The 16578-nt window shown below is 39.4% G+C and overlaps 1 protein-coding gene across 1 annotated transcript in view; it reads left to right on the forward strand.

Annotated features, from left to right (window-relative positions):
- cubn (cubilin (intrinsic factor-cobalamin receptor)) overlaps positions 1-16355 on the forward strand; it is a 40856-nt gene extending 24501 nt beyond the window's left edge. The window contains exons 40-67 of the mRNA XM_026292250.2: positions 405-602; positions 763-909; positions 1483-1673; positions 1994-2162; positions 2461-2635; positions 2930-3108; positions 3368-3577; positions 3943-4083; positions 4208-4392; positions 5067-5238; positions 5431-5634; positions 6454-6603; positions 6748-6869; positions 7369-7594; positions 9119-9306; positions 9549-9705; positions 9837-9986; positions 10182-10367; positions 11068-11197; positions 11712-11929; positions 12184-12383; positions 12664-12826; positions 13047-13255; positions 13518-13662; positions 13906-14087; positions 14503-14668; positions 15412-15647; positions 16015-16355. Coding sequence (XP_026148035.1) covers positions 405-602; positions 763-909; positions 1483-1673; positions 1994-2162; positions 2461-2635; positions 2930-3108; positions 3368-3577; positions 3943-4083; positions 4208-4392; positions 5067-5238; positions 5431-5634; positions 6454-6603; positions 6748-6869; positions 7369-7594; positions 9119-9306; positions 9549-9705; positions 9837-9986; positions 10182-10367; positions 11068-11197; positions 11712-11929; positions 12184-12383; positions 12664-12826; positions 13047-13255; positions 13518-13662; positions 13906-14087; positions 14503-14668; positions 15412-15647; positions 16015-16122 — 4907 coding nt within the window. The 3' untranslated portion in view covers positions 16123-16355. The remainder of the gene's footprint in view (positions 1-404; positions 603-762; positions 910-1482; positions 1674-1993; positions 2163-2460; positions 2636-2929; positions 3109-3367; positions 3578-3942; positions 4084-4207; positions 4393-5066; positions 5239-5430; positions 5635-6453; positions 6604-6747; positions 6870-7368; positions 7595-9118; positions 9307-9548; positions 9706-9836; positions 9987-10181; positions 10368-11067; positions 11198-11711; positions 11930-12183; positions 12384-12663; positions 12827-13046; positions 13256-13517; positions 13663-13905; positions 14088-14502; positions 14669-15411; positions 15648-16014) is intronic.
- The last annotated feature ends 223 nt before the right edge of the window (positions 16356-16578 follow it).

Here is a 16578-nt window from a genome sequence, read left to right on the forward strand (position 1 = left end):
TATGAGACATGGACAGTGTATTCAATGAAAACTTGAGAAAAGAAAGAGAAGGAAACAGGTAAATTTGAGAAAGTAGACCCGGGCAAGCTAAATTTCTACATTATCAGTTCACCTTGTTTTGAAACACCAGGTGTCTTGCTAGATTTGGCTGTCTGACCAAAAAGTCCTTCATCAGGAAGGTGACAATTTTGTTGTATTTAAAAATACAGCAAAGTAAACAGCCCTGAATGCACTGAACATACACATACACAGGCAGTGTATACTTATTATACAATGTTAAATGTAGACATTGCTTTCCTGATTGAGTGAACTAAAAAAAAACTGACTTAATGAACACTGTGTGTGTGTTTCTGAAGGACCCTATGTTTTTTAATTTTTTTTTTTTTGTCTTCGCATTGTTTCAGGTGCATGTGGTGGAATATTAGTGACAGGGGAAACTCCTGGCTTTCTCTATTCTCCTGGGTGGCCTGAAAATTATCCCAATAACCAGGAGTGTACCTGGCTGATACGTTCTCCAAACTCAGTTGTAGAGTTTAACATCTTGTCCCTGGACATGGAGGACTATCCCGCCTGCTACTTCGACAGCCTTACCATAAGAGATGGTAAGTAATGAGAGCAATTTCTGTGGGAAATGAAAGACCATGAACCAAATCTGAATAGAGCTGCAAGTATACTTTGCATGCTTCCTGCTACTGTCATGGATATATTTGTTCTTCTGGACATCTTTAAATTCCCCTTCTTTTTGCATGTACGTGTTCCCAGGTGCTACCAGTCTATCCCCCGTGCTAGCCACTGTGTGTGGTCGGGAGCTTCCAGGTTCTCTACACTCAGCAGGAGACTCCATGTTTATCCACTTCTCCTCAGACAGCAGCATCAGTGGCCGAGGCTTTAATGCTTCCTACTCCAAAGGTCATACACCAGAAGTAAATTCATTAAGATCATATATTAGCTACTACCAATATTCTATGAAAATAGACTATCATTATCTTGTAGAAGATAAAAACACATCTTGGAGAAGGGCTTTAAAGGGGGCAGAGTGCTCCAGGACTGTTGTCAGGGCTGTAAGGACGATCAGCGGAAAAGAAAGACATATTGACACTACCTTTAAAATTGAATTTGTTTTTATACTTTGGCTTTGTCTGACTTATACAAGAAAGGAGCAACGAGCTAGAAGGCAAAGACAGCGCCAGACTAATTATTTCTCTGTCTCTATTTTTTTTTTTGCCAAAAACATCACCAAAAGCAGAAGCCAGCAACTAACACAGACTCCAATTTACTGGTCTCCTGTCCAAAAACTAGCCTAGCACATTACCCTCAATTACAAGACAAAATGCCATTTTTACTGTTTAGTAGAGATTTTACAAGATGTGAAATCCCAGACTTCATGTTATTAACACAGTATTTAACTCCATCAGGTCATTGGATCAGTTGTATTGTGAGTAGTAGGACTGGTGCCATGGTCATACCCTTCTGCCTTTTCAGGTTGTGGTGGCCTTCTGCATGTAGACAGGGGTGTGGTGAGCAGTCCCAGATACCCCCAGACCTACCTGGCTAATCTGGACTGCAGCTGGCATGTGATGGTGACACCTGGCTTCAGGATTTCTGTCACCTTCCAGAGTCCTTTTCAGATTCAGGGCTATGGAACTGCATGCAACACTGGAGACTACTTGGAGGTAATCAAGATATGGCTAGCCAAATCTGTATATTATGAATGAAATTAATGAAATAAATACATACACATACACATTCATACACCAATGTGCCGATTATCACAAATACTCGTCTTGAATGTTTGCAACAATGGATTCATGAAAATTGAATCATAGGAGTAAGCCAAAAAGTGGGTCAGTTAAAATTCTAATAATTTCTGATGTATTTTCTTTGTTATCTTACTTCCCTCTGACTGATACGTCAGATGAACTATGAATGATCAGCTGGTGAATTGTTTATTTAATGACTCTCAGTTCATTTTCATTGACTGCTGTCTCCACAGCTAAAGAACGGTCCAGATGCTTCATCTCCACCACTAGTGGGACGTCTCTGTGGTTCAACACCCCCATCCCTTCTCCAGACTTCTGACAACCACCTCTTTATTCACTTTGTGTCTGATGCCAGCAATGAGGGCAGTGGCTTTAAACTGACCTTTGAGGCTCACAGTCAGGGTACAGCCACAACTCTTTTTACTATCTTTCCTCTGTCACAGTAGAACAGTCTGCACATAACCATAGTTGTTGTTCATTGTGCAGTGTCATATATTGCCATTGAGTATTAACTGATTTCATTTGATTAAGTGATGGAACCCCTTTGATTTATTCAGTGAATGTTGTCAGTTTAATTGATAATGATGAATTCATGTATTTGTTATCAACGATCATAGGATATAAACTTAATGCAATGACTCATGCTGGTCAGCATGTTAAAGTGCTCCAGTAGAAATATATTATTTCTTTCTTTCTGCAGCTTGTGGAGGTTTCATTGAGCTGAATGATGATGATCCTCCAGGGTACATCACTTCACCTAACTATCCTCAAAATTACCCCCAGAACATTGACTGTATCTGGGTCATCACCGTGCCCAACGGAGAAGCTGTCCAAATCGACTTTGAAGATGAATTCTATATTGAGCCCACAACTAGGTACAGCCACTACTTTCTCCCCAGGCACAAAGTTTGGTTATTTGTACAATTATACTTCATAATTGCTCCCTAATGTTTGTAGTGTACAGTATTTGGAAACTGAGCATATTCTGACTTTTTCTTTGCTCTTATTTGCTAAAGTTTGAACTATAGTGGAGTAATGGGCAGTGCTGGAAGAAATTTAAAGAACTATTTTATTTAGAAGTGAAAAAACAGGATATTTGTATTTCAAAGCGTAGCATCTTCTAGCAATGCTTTCACAATATTTTCATACATAAATTAATTTTTTTTCAGCTGTGTGTATGACTACTTGGAGCTGCGTGATGGCTCAACAACCAATGCTCAATTAATTTCCCGACTATGTGGTAACACCCGACCATCCACCCAACATTCAACGGGGTCCTCTATGCTGCTTAGATTTCGCACTGACACCAGCGTCACACACAAAGGCTTCAAGGCAAAGTACTCCACGGGTAAGGCAAATAAGGCAAAGGGTAAAGTTTATTATTAGTATTATTAATAGTAGTACTAGTCATATCATTATTATTATTATTATTGAATATTAGTTAAAACAGGCTTTTAAAACATTGAATTGTTTTTATGTACACAGCATCCCAACTTTTCAGAAACAGATCTGTACATTGGTTTGACTAAAGCTTTTAGGTTTTATTCATTTTGTTCTCTTGAAGATGAATGCCCCTACTCTTGTTTTATATTTCCAATTCCTTGCAGCAACATGTGGAGGTACCTACATAGGTCAGAGTGGCTCTATCCACAGCCCTGGCTTCCCAGCATCGAACTATCCTGACAGCTCCAGCTGTGAGTGGTACTTGGAAGGGCCCACGGGTCATTATCTCACCCTTAGCTATGGGAACTTAAGCCTGCAGAGTACTGAAGGTTGTACTGCTGACTATGTGGAGATCAGAGAGTACAATGCCTCAGGTAAGCAAACATAAGATTTGGTCTGCTACTTATTTTATTAAAAAAACAAACAAGTTTCACAGAAATTGCATCTGTAAAAGTTGAAAATGTTTCAACATTAAACAAGTGTTTATTCCAAAGTTGTCTGTAGAGTTTATGTATGGTGGTAAATACACACATCTAAAAAAAAAAAAACTCCCAGTGAAATGATTCATTGATGTTCACTCGACATTAGGATGAGTACGTCTTTGCCCAGATTTAGATGTAAAACAATATCAGTTTAATCTCTGTGTATTTTACGTTGGATTCAAATTGTTTTCCCACATCTTTATGAGAATGAAATTAAAAAATGATATCGTATCCTAAATATCTTATGTGGACAACAGGGCGCCTACTGGGCCGACACTGTGGCAGTGAACTTCCTGCTTCCATGGACACATCTGACAGTTTTGCCTATGTGAAATTTGTCAGTGATACCAGTGGAAATGCAGCTGGATTTAGTCTGTCATTTGAAGCCAGTGTTGAAGGTATGATGATTTTGAAAAATGTCTCAGACATTAAATACTGAATGTGTGTCTTTTAAGCTGTTTGTGTTTTTAAATTGAACGTTTAATCACACTAGAAAATGGTATTTGTCATGTTGACTTGCAGCCTGTGGAGGAGAGCTGAATGCCCCTTCAGGAACAATCACATCTCCCAATTACCCCAACTTGTACCCACACAGTCGGGTGTGTCGCTGGGAGTTGGTGATGTCACCAGGCCGACGGGTCACGCTCACTATCAATGACCTGCGGCTGGAAGGTTCTGGTACTTCCTGTACATTTGACTATGTTGATGTGAGTCCCTTCCTGCCAATATGAGTTTATGCTTCACCACTTTACAATCTCAATACCCACATTATAAACAGTGGTTTTAATCACTGTTAAAGTCATCACTACATCTGATGGACCTGTGTAGTCCTGTTTGTGTACACCCACATGTCCAAAGACGATCCTAAATATATTTGTTACCATATATGGAACAAAATCAACCAGTAATGCAGCTGTTGAACAAGCAGAACACAAACTTGATGTGAACTTGATGAAGTTTACATTTCACCCTTAAACCACTAGATGCCTGTTTACATCTGTCATCTCAGTCACATGATTCATTACTTGTTTGCTCAATAGGAGATTAAGATAGACTTTCATCTGCCAGTATGTGTGCACCACGTAAATAAAAGTCCTGTTTTTTTTTTTTCAGTGATACTGAACTGGAAACAAAGCTCTGCTACATCATTCAGTTGTTAGATAGATCAGAGAAACCATATAATAACGAAAATCTAACAGCACTTCGACAAGTGCAGACATGATGTTCAAATAGTGACTGCAAATAAATTGAATGGCTGATTCTTCTTGTTTGTATCACTCATAAATGCCAATTCTCCAATGCTCAAATTCAAATAATAAACAAAACTCTATTTTCAATGATACTGTTCAAGCTCTAAAGTATTATTTATAATATTTTGTAGGTACTGAACGGGTTGGCAGTCAATGCCCCTCTCCTACAGCGGTTCTGTGGCACAGTACCAGCAGGCACCCAGGTGCGCTCATCTGGCAACACCATGACCATTGTCTTCCGCACTGATGCTTCTGTGTCCAATGGTGGCTTCATGGCTTCTTACTCCTCTGATGAGCCGGCAGGTTAGATGCTGCCTTGCATAAAAACTCAAAGAATGTACAATACAGTAAATATACTTACAACCATCCCAGCTCAAATTGTGGCACTTAGATCCTGCCCTCTTAAGCAACCTATTGAATGAAAAGAAAGACACATTTTTTCTTTTCTATTGCATAAATAAAAATGTATTTGTTTTTCATGTTGTGTCCTGTAAGTGTGTGGCGGATTCTTGAACGACCCAGAAGGTGGGAACTTCACCTCCCCTGGGTATCTGGTGTCCAACTACAGCAACAACCTTAACTGTGAGTGGCTGATCCAGAGCTCACAGCATGTCAATTCCTCTATCGTGGTACTGATAGAACATTTGAAACTGGAAAACCATCAGACCTGTAACTCCGACTTCCTTGAGTTCCGCTTAGGTGAGTATCACAAATACATGATTATGTTTTGCTGATCGAAGTCACTACACATATATTTGGGTTCTCAAATGCCACAACCAAAGGCTGAAAGACATTGTAAGGCAGGATGTGATGTCCAAAATGAAACTGGATTTACTTCTCCAAACTTGTAGAAATTCTGTCATGAATCAGGGTTATAGTTATTTCGGACCAATAATTCACCCATTCAAAACAAGGCTTTATTTAAACAAGGACTTGAGCTAATTAAACGAGAACACTGGAAAACAGGATTTTTAAAACAAGAACAAGAGTTACAAAAGAGTGAGAACATGAAAACAGAGGGGGACAAGACGTGGGACCTGGGACACACAGGCCTACAAGGACACGGAGACAAGACGGGTTCAGACACACCAGACTACAAGAGAACATGAACAAGGCCTATAAAGTGAGGGACAAAACAAGACACAGGTGAAAACGATCTATGAAATTAGGTCAAAGTAAAGTGAACCAAAACAAACAAAACTAGATCCTGTCATGATCATTTCAGAATAAAAGAAACAGGAAGCCAAAAAGTGCGGATCATGACAAATTCATCTTTTTTCATCTGGACCTCCTCCCACACTGCATATCAAGTGTCTGAATTTGTGCCATACAATCTGGCCCCATAAGCCATTACATCCATCTTGTAAAAAAGTATATTTTAGGTTCATATATCTTCTCTCATATTTTACACACATTATACTGCATATTTACGGCACAGTAAATCAGGTATAGGAATGGGGTGGGTTACATGCAGTGTCTACGTTTTACTTCTGTTTAATTTTCTACCTAATCCCTCAGGTGACTCAAATGGTGAGCAGCTGGCCAAGTTTTGTGGGCAAACCATACCCACAGTTCCCATTGTCGTCTACACTCCAGAGCTCTGGGTTCATTTCCAGACTGACGCCTCCCAAGGAGACCTGGGGTTCAAGGCCAAATACCTGTTCTCTGGTAACAAATCACTGAACACTTCATTATCTTTATGTGCTAAGTCGTACTTTTAAATCTAACATTAAGTCTCATTAGTTTTATGTTTAATCTACCGGTCATAATATGGCTATCATCATCCCTACATGGATCATTCTCTCTTTGCAGAGTGTGGAGGCTGGCAGACAGGTGAGGGAGGGGTAATATCTAGTCCTAACTACCCCAACCTCTACCCCAGCCTCAGTCGTTGTGCTTGGCTGCTGGAGGCTGCACCGGGCCACACCATTACGGTGAGTCTGCAGCAGAGCCTGATGCAATGACATGTACACAGTGTTTTAAGATTAATTTCTTATATTTGCTTTTATCATGACACTTGTGCTTCTTTAATCATAAAGTCTTGCAGTATTTAGACGTCCCACTTCTGAGACTTTATGAGTGGAGGCCCATGTTGTAAAGAACCATTATTAACACTTAAAATGTAACAATATAATAAGTAATTTAGTACTAACATATCAAATAATTTTTTACATTTACAGTTAAATAATCAGTGGACATTAGGCAGATATTGTAAGTTCTGTACAGTATAGTACTATATGTTTTTCAACCGTAATTGCCAGTACCTACTTCCCAGTATTACTTTTGACTGGTCACCATTTAACAGTGAAGTGTCCACTGCTCTTTATTGCATTTCCTGTTTGCATGTTCCAATTAAATCCATGGACCTAATGCTTAGTAGCCAGCTACCTTTAAAAAAAAATCCTTGGATCCCACTCCGCTGTCTTACTGCAGCTAACCTTCAGCTACTTCAACGTGGAGGCCCACAGTACTTGTGGCTGGGATTCTGTCACCATCTTCAATGGAGGATCCCCTGCCTCCCCTATTATTGGCCAGTATTGTGGGACCACCTCACCCGGCACCATACAATCAGGATCCAACAAGTTGGCTGTAGTCTTCCTGGCTGACCATGTAGTGTCCAGGGGAGGCTTCATAGCCTCCTGGTCTGCTGATTCCTCAGGTGGGTTTAAACTACCTAAATGAGCAGGCTTTTGAAGTTTTACTGATCTTTACTGAATGTGTTAGTTGTGATAGTAATATTAAGTAGCTTCAGAAAGTCTTCAGACCTTTTGTGGTGACACTCCAAACTGTGGTCAGGTGCACTGGAGTATTTATAGATCTTTGAGAACAGAAGGAAAAAGATTCTCTGGTCTGATGAGAAAAATTGAACTCTTTGGGCAGAACAGGCACTGTATCTGGTGAACAGCAGGTACTGCTCATGGATAATACCCTCCCTGTAGTGAAGCACAGTGTTGGCAGCATCATGCTGTGGGCTGCATTCTCAGCAGCAGGGACAAGGAGACTTGCCAGAACTAAAGGAAGAATAAAAACAGTCAAATACAAAGAGGTCCTTGAAGATAATCTGCTCCAGATTGGAGAGACCTGAGACTGGGGTGACAGTTCACCTTTCAGAACAACAATGACCCAATGGCCAAAGCAACACTGGACTGGCTTCAGGACAAGTCTCTGTCCTTGAGGGGATCTGCCAAAGCCCAGACTTAAATATCATGGAACATCTTCCAGAAAGAATGGGATTAATTGCTCACATGCAGGCATGCAATGCTTGAGGCTTAACCAAGAGTTGAATGAGTAATTACTGCTTCTACTAATTAGTGAATTAAAGCTCAGACTGTGAGATTTCACATTTTGATCTTTAGCTATTTATCATAAATTTATGAAAATGTGTTTTCACTTGGTCATTGTGTGTTTCAGCGTAGTTTGATAGACAAACATGGACATTTTTATTTTATTAAAATCCACAAAATATGCAAAAAGTGAGGGTCTGAATACTTCCTGGAGATTCAGTAGGCTATATAATAAGGGATATAGTATACACATGCTTCAAAGAATTACTGTTAGATCTTATGTTTTTATCAACACAAAGAACCATTTGTGTTACCTGCGCTGATGTTCTCTTTTGCTTTAAATGATAATGAAGCTTGTTAACATTAAAGAAAAAATAAACATGAACTTGAAACTGTTTTGCTAAAAGGAAGATTACATTCTGTCTCCCAATAGCAGTATGTGTTACCCACATGGACATGTAAATCACTCTACTGGTAGCACAGGTTATATCAGTTTAATTAAAAATAAAATGATATTACTGTTTTTTCAAGCTTTTAACTTTAGTTTTTTAAACCTTACACAGTCTTGCTTCTTCATACTTGTCGAAATTGTTGACTTTAGGAAAAACCTCAAGATCACTCAGTACTTCTTCTTGATTAACCCTTGAGGACAAAAACAACCATGTTAGTTGGGGTGACTGATCTTGTTTGATCAAGGGTTAAGTGATCTCTTCCACTATTTTGTGTTGAAGTGTTAATGTTGAAGTGTTTATTAACTGGCAAATGGTCTAATAATTTAAATTATGTATTAATTTTAATTGTTGTAAAAAAGCACAATGTGATTTATGTTCATATAATTTGAATGATCATTTTACACATGCATTGTATAGTCACATACAGTTTTTTTTTTTTTTGGACAGGATGTGGAGGGGTGATTCATGCTGATTCAGGAACAATCAAGTCTCCAAACTACCCGCAGAACTTTCCAGCCAATGTGGAGTGTTCCTGGCGGATCATTGCCCATGAGGGAAACCACCTGGAGATGAGCTTCAACAGCGACTTTCAGATACCAGACAGCACTGGGACCTGCCAGAGCAGTTATATCAAGGTACCAGCACTGAGATACAGGAGAAACAGGGTTGACAGAGACTTCAGCTGCATGCAAGCCAGCACTACCTAAAGATAATATGATGGTGGCCACAGTCATTTCATTCAACACTGGCCTGTAGATTTTGACAGGATTGTTGCACAAAAATAAAAATAGAGCGAGAGTAGAGATCCAGGAGCAGAAGCTTGTATTCTGAAAACCATGTTGCAACAAGTTCTTAATCAGTGTGCATTTTCCAACAGGTATGGTCGGGTCAGACCCAAAATACAGAGGCTCTGCTGTCAACAGGCTGTGGCTCAGTGGCCCCAAACCCCATCATTGCTCCATTTAACATCATAACAAGCCGATTCCAGGCTACTGAAGCAACTGGCAGAGGTTTCTCAGCCACCTTCAGCACCCGTAAGAGCCAGGCACATTATGTCCTTCTGTGACTGGAAACCTGAGTGATGTATTTGTATTTTCTAAGGATTAGTATAGTTTTAGCTTGTGTGTACAAAATGCAAACAAGTCTGATGTCTCCTGGTCATCAGGTTGCGGCGCAAACTTCACAGCTGCCACCGGTCGTGTAGTTTCTCCAAATTATCCAGCCGACTATCCTAACTACTCCAACTGCAACTACACCATCAACGCTGGAGAACAGACTGTGGTTGTCCTCATCTTTAGGAGCTTCCAAGTAGAAGGCAAGTATTTATGTATCAGCAAAGAACAACCTGAAGATGCCTTGATACAATAGCACCATGTAATGGTATAATCTTAAGATTTATTCCTTGTTCTCTCACAACATTTTGAATACTGGGACAAAAGTAAATGTTTTGTGCTTGATAACTTAAAAACGGTTATGTTTTGAGTATGTGGTCTGACTGTCTCTTGTCTAGCACACTCCACTTGTCTGTTTGATGGTCTGAAGCTCTATAACCTGGCTACCAGTGCCTCTCCTATTGCCACTTTGTGTGGTACCAACATTCCCGGGCCCTTCTCTACCTTTGGCCCCATGTTACTCCACTTCTACTCTGACTCTGTGATCACTGACAATGGCTACATGGCAGAATACCAAGCCATTCGTAAGTAAAGAAGATTTGTAATTGCTGCTACAGTATGTTGTCATTTGCAAAATGAAGTAATTAACAGTAAACAAAAACAAGGTGAGGATGTGAAGACCAAATATCTGCCAAATGAATATAACGTGATGTAGCTGCTCATGACTGTTGCAACATGTTAAAATGAAATTCAATTCAGCAAGTGTTAGATTCTTGGCAAAGACTAAGACAGAAACGGTTTGATTCAGAAAGAGTTTTTTTTTCTAATAAAATCATTTTTATTTAATTTCAATACTGTATTGAGAATGTACCTAAAATGAAAAAAAAAACAAAACTAATTGCTGCCTTTATACTCTCCTCTAATAATTACCATAAATACTATAAATTAAAGAAAATGTTTTTTTTTAATGGCACATATCATGTGATGAGAATGTGACCATAGATAATGTAATCTAAAAAACAGAAAAGGGAACAGAAAAATCTCACAAATTAAAGCTTTCAACAGAATGTAAAAATAAGAACCTTTCCCAGAAAGAATTTGAGGAGGACTGTGACAGATTTTGGAAATAGGCATTAGACATGACTGCTAAAGAACACAATATATACCATATTGCACTTCTGGGGTTAAGTTTGTACTTACCTCATATCTGTAAGTGATACAGTTTTCAGTATATTGATATACTGTACATGCAATGATACTGTGTGTGTGTGTGTGTGTGTGCAGCATGTGGTGGTTTCTTTAACAGCACCATGGGTACAGTGAGCAGCCCAGCGCTCTCCATGATCAACTACCACCACAACATCAACTGTACCTACCACATTGTGGTGAAAACCAACAGGGTGATTGCTCTGAAGTAAGACTGCACTGACTGCATTAAGACCATTCCTGACTGTAGTGGTGTTAATAAAACAGGAGGGCAGAGGACAAAAAGGGACAGAGGAAACTGTAACAAAGTAATAAATTCATGTTATAAATAATAACAGCGAAAATTATATTAGAATAATAGTGTTGTTTTCATGTGTAAACATAAATAAACCCTAATGTAACCTTATTTATCATGGGGTAAACCTAAGTCAGCTAAGTAAACACAAAAAGCATTTTTAATTTAATTTAATTTTCCCATATTTTTATGGAATTTTCTGAACACTAAGAAGAAAAAAACCTTCCCTGCCTGTCCCCTTTGGCCTTAGCCTGGATAAAGGTTGCACTGGAGAGGTTAGATGTGGCCACAGTAAAAATTTGTACTGTATGACTGTGAGTTGCGATGTTGTTTCAAACAAGCTTTAAACCCTACAGAAAAGAAGCTCAAAAGTTTGATGCGATGTTTCTGATAAGCCCTTAATGTTCTCCCTTTTCTCCTTCCACAGATTTAACACCTTTCATCTGGAGGCATCTTCTTCTTGTCGCTTTGACTACGTGGCAGTTTATGATGGACAGGATACCTTGGCGCCTTTGCTGGGGCAATTCTGTGGCACAGTGCTCCCACCCAATCTGCGGTCTTCCACCAATCAGCTGTTCATTGTCTTCAGGACAGATGCCTCAGTGAATGGGATTGGCTGGAGGGCCACTTACACCGAGACACTTGGTATGCCCTGGTCAAATGCTCAAAAGCAGTACAGATAGGGAAGTAGTAGTTTTTTAAGGTGACTTGTGTCATGGATGCTTGTCCCCTGTCTTTAAAAGGTGTTGTATAAATCGAATTAAATATATGTTAACGTATATTTTGAAGCACCCTGATTCGTTTTTGGTATTTGCCAAAGCTAGTGTGCAGTCGCTTATAGTACAACCCACATTAAGATAGAAAAAAAGGTCAAATATTTGTTTCTGAATTGCCTGCAGGTCCAGCACAAGGGTGCGGTGGCTACCTCTCCATGCCCACGGGCATGTTTGGTTCTCCAGATCCAAACTTCGATGGGTTCTATGAAGCTAATATGAACTGTCTGTGGACCATTGAAGCGCCAGTCAACATGGCTGTCAATCTGACATTCAGCTCCTTCGACCTGGAGAGCTCCATTACTTGCCGATATGACTATATCAAAGTAAAGTAATTTAAATGAGTACTGTCCGTCACATGTAGAGCTATGCAGTGTCATAATGTTGCAAGAACTCACACGCAATTACAATATGTCCAGTTCATAAGATCAGATGTTGGTGTAACAAAAGTATTTATTCCCATGAACCATAGGCAGCTGACACTGATGATGTGTTTAATAATCAGAGATACTTAAAAATAAGCAGATACTTCTAATACCAATGAAAGACAATGGAGTAATGCTATGACAGAAATAGATGAACTATTTTCATCTATATTTCTATCAGGTGTACGATGGTGACAGCATTAACTTCCCTCTGGTTGGGACATTTTGTGGAAACTCCATCCCCGCTGATTTTGTATCAAGTGGAAATTTCCTGACCATTCACTTTGTCAGTGATAGCATAATAAATCGACGAGGCTTCAATGCTACTTACAGATTTGTACCAGGTAAGCCTATTTCTACTCTTCTACTCCTACATAGTGCCCTGCTTGTGATCTGAAAAGCTTTAAACTGGTGCAAACTGACTGCCTCTGGTCTTAACCCAGACTGTGTAATGGACCAAGTAAGGAACTTTGTTTTAAAATGTGATATTTGTAACTATGATAGCTACTGTACTTCAGTGTTGTGCATTTTTGCAAACGTCTCAATGTGTCTGCCTTTCTCCAGTGGTTTGTGGTGGGACTCTGAATGCCTCAACTACCATCCAGACCCTGACCTCACCTTCCTTCCCCAATGCCTATCCTCCTTATACTTACTGTCGCTGGATCCTGGATGCTCCAGCCCAGGAAACTGTCAAAGTATCTATTCAGATATTTGTGCTCCATGGCAGCCAGAGCTGTTCCACCAACTACCTGGAGATGAAGGACTGGCCTGTGGTGAGTTCAGTCAGGGATTATCTCATATGCAACAAACATTTATACCATTAACCAAATGAAGAGTTTTGTGACTTATTTTATAGTTTACTATAAAAGGTTTACTTAAAAGGCAACGGATCAGAGTTTATTTGGATCACTGATTTTGGACCACACAAATCACCATCACTATCACTGACATTAATCACTGTCACGGTTTATTGGCTTTATCATTAAAAACCTCATTCACAGTTACAATATTTTGATGTGCATTCTTTGCTTCCAGGGAGACTATGGACAGTCACATAAGTTCTGCGCATCAGATGTTCATCCCCCAGACTTCTACAGCTACGGCAGAACAGTCCTCGTGTACTTCAAATCTGACAGCTTTATGACAGGAAATGGCCTGAGTCTCACCTATCAGATTGCCGGTAGGTACTTGTAGTGAATCTGTGGCAAGATGAGAAACAGAACCAAAATATCCAGATAAAGTAGAAGCATTATTTCTTACATGTAGTTTTTTATCTCTGTATTGAAAAGTGAGTTAAAACTCCCCTCTTCTGAAAAAAAACAGTGCCACAAATGTAAATTAGGTTTTGAAACAGTAGGCATTATGAGTTTGGAGGTCCTTGGTCCCAGGTAAGTGCTCTGACTGTTGTGTTGGTGGTTTCCAGGCTGTAGTCGAACCTATGAGCAGGACTATGGCTACCTGAAGAGTCCGGGCTGGCCTGACATCTACCCCCACAACATAGACTGCACCATCATCCTGAAGGCACCACAGAACCACTACATCTCCTTCTTCTTTAACAATTTTGATTTGGAGAGCCACAGCAACTGTGACTTTGACTATTTGGAGGTAAAACAAACAGTATTTCGTACAAGGCTCACAGACCTGAACTACATTCCTCATTTAGCTTTCACATTTTATTCATGCTTTTGTCACTGAGAGGAATTTCACTCACAGTGCACTAAAGAATAGGTTTATCTGATTACACCTTTGAAAGGTGGGTCAAAAGGAATATCAATCATAAGAATATTAACATGAATATTTATTAAAGGGTAATTGCCACATTAGCTTACATAAAATCACATATACATTAAAGAAACCAGTGTTAAAAACAATGAGCTTTGTGTCACTACAGTATATGTAAAGTAGGAGCAATGAGGAAAGACAAAGAGCACAGTTGGTAGCCACTTATGTAACTGTGATCTGTGAGTGACCTGTGCATGATGTGTCAGTGTCATGACTCCAGAAATCATCATTTTTGCAGATTCGCAATGGCAGTACAGCAGACTCCCCACTGATTCATCGACTCTGTGGCAGCAGTCTGCCCAGCCCCATCTTCCCACAGTCCAACCTGCTCTACTTACGCTTCAAGAGTGACTTCTCCAACGCTCGAGACGGCTTTGAGGCCACATGGACGTCCTCCTCTCATGGTCAGAACTGAAATGTTTATACAAATTATTTTTAACCAGGTTGCATGAAAGATCCATGAATTAGCCCATAAACTTTTCATTTTTCACTTTCAAAGATTATTAATGAAATCTATAACTTGCTGTGTTAAAATTGAATAATTTTGCTAATGGGTTTAGATGGGTGTAGATCATTCTGTAATGCAGCTGCACACCAGGTGTGTTATTTTTGCTGTTGTAAGAGAAGGTAAAAGAAACCACAGCTAGAAACACATTTACTTTCATTGTGGACATGAAAACTCTCATGCATAAAAAAATACAGAAATCCCACTTTATTTATAAATAACTTTGAAATTGAAATGCTTTTCTAAGGAATTCCCTACATTTGTTTCCAAAGACCATTTTAGTGTGGCTCTTTTCTGACGTGGGAGACTTGCATGAGGCAGGTTTCCTTTAAATGAATAACAGACATGTTGGAGCCAACATCTCCCAAACTTCTCAGGGTTAACGACAGCATAATGTACAAAACAACAATGATTATCAGTCCAGATGGACTTACAGAACGTTAACTTAATGAGATAAACACTATGTGATATGTATTATTCCATGGGTAATGAAACATGTACCATAGATATTTTTAGTGATCTTGCCTCAAGTATTAATGGAGGATGTTTTTCTAGTTTTTCCATTGTTATTTCCAGTCCTAATAATATTGCTTCATTCACATCTTCCTGTTCTTTTCTCCTAATAATATACTGGTGTACTAGGTTGTGGTGGCACTCTCTACGGAGACAGTGGTTCATTCACAAGTCCCAACTACCCGGGCACCTACCCCAACAACACTCACTGTGAATGGGGTATCATGGCACCCAGAGGTCGTGTGGTGACCGTTACCTTTGCCCAGATCAGTATTGATGACCCTGGAGATTGCCAGAATAACTTCTTAAAGTTGTATGATGGACCAGACTCCTCCACACCACCTGTTGGACCTTACTGTGGCGTGGTATGTAACCAAACCAGTAACTACATATTGCTATATTTATATTTACTAAGATATTTTTATTAGGCCTGCCATCATCAGAGGCAAAAAAAACAGATTTAATACAGGGTTTATGATGTTAGATGTAAATTTGAAATTAAACTTAAGTTCACTTTAATGACCACACTTTAGCAGAGTTTACATGTTCTTTTGAGTCTAAAAGCATTCTGCAACTGTGCTGCACCAGGTCCATGCATTTTCTTTCAAAGTTATTGACTGATAAAATAACATAATTGTGTTTTTCTATTTGTCAACCATATATAGTATCTTTGATTAATAGTTTGGATATTCACATAATGTATGTAATGTCTTCTCTTTGTTGTTTACTCAGGAAACCAACATTGCTCCATTTACAGCCTCCTCCCATCATGTCTACATCATTTTCCAAGCCCAGTATGCCAGTTTGCCTTCAGGGTTCAGACTCACTTGGAGGAGCTAAAAGAAATCCCCCTCATACACACACACACACACACACACACACACACACACACACACACACACACACACACACACACACACACGCACGCACGCACACACACCCTCGCACACACACACACACACACACACAGTTGCTAACTAATTTTCTAATCAGGTAAATACCTGCTGTGCATTTGTTATTTAATGAAACCAGTGTAAATTCTAAGTTATAATAAAAACATGATTAAAGTGGAACACCAGAGTTTTCAGTCTTTTCAGACGTTATTATTATTTAACTATCATTTACCTTTAATTGTTAACTGAAGTTCACACTTGGCTACTAACATTTTAATAGCATCATATACTCAGCTTATTCTGAAAGGTTTGTCAGACAGGTGGAAACGTTTAGGCAACGTCCTCCTGCATGGAATACCTCCAATAATGAGGGAAGCGGTCAGCCAACATCCCTCAGCAAGCC

Source organism: Mastacembelus armatus, chromosome 20 (assembly GCF_900324485.2).
Source record: "Mastacembelus armatus chromosome 20, fMasArm1.2, whole genome shotgun sequence".
NCBI lineage: Eukaryota > Metazoa > Chordata > Actinopteri > Synbranchiformes > Mastacembelidae > Mastacembelus > Mastacembelus armatus.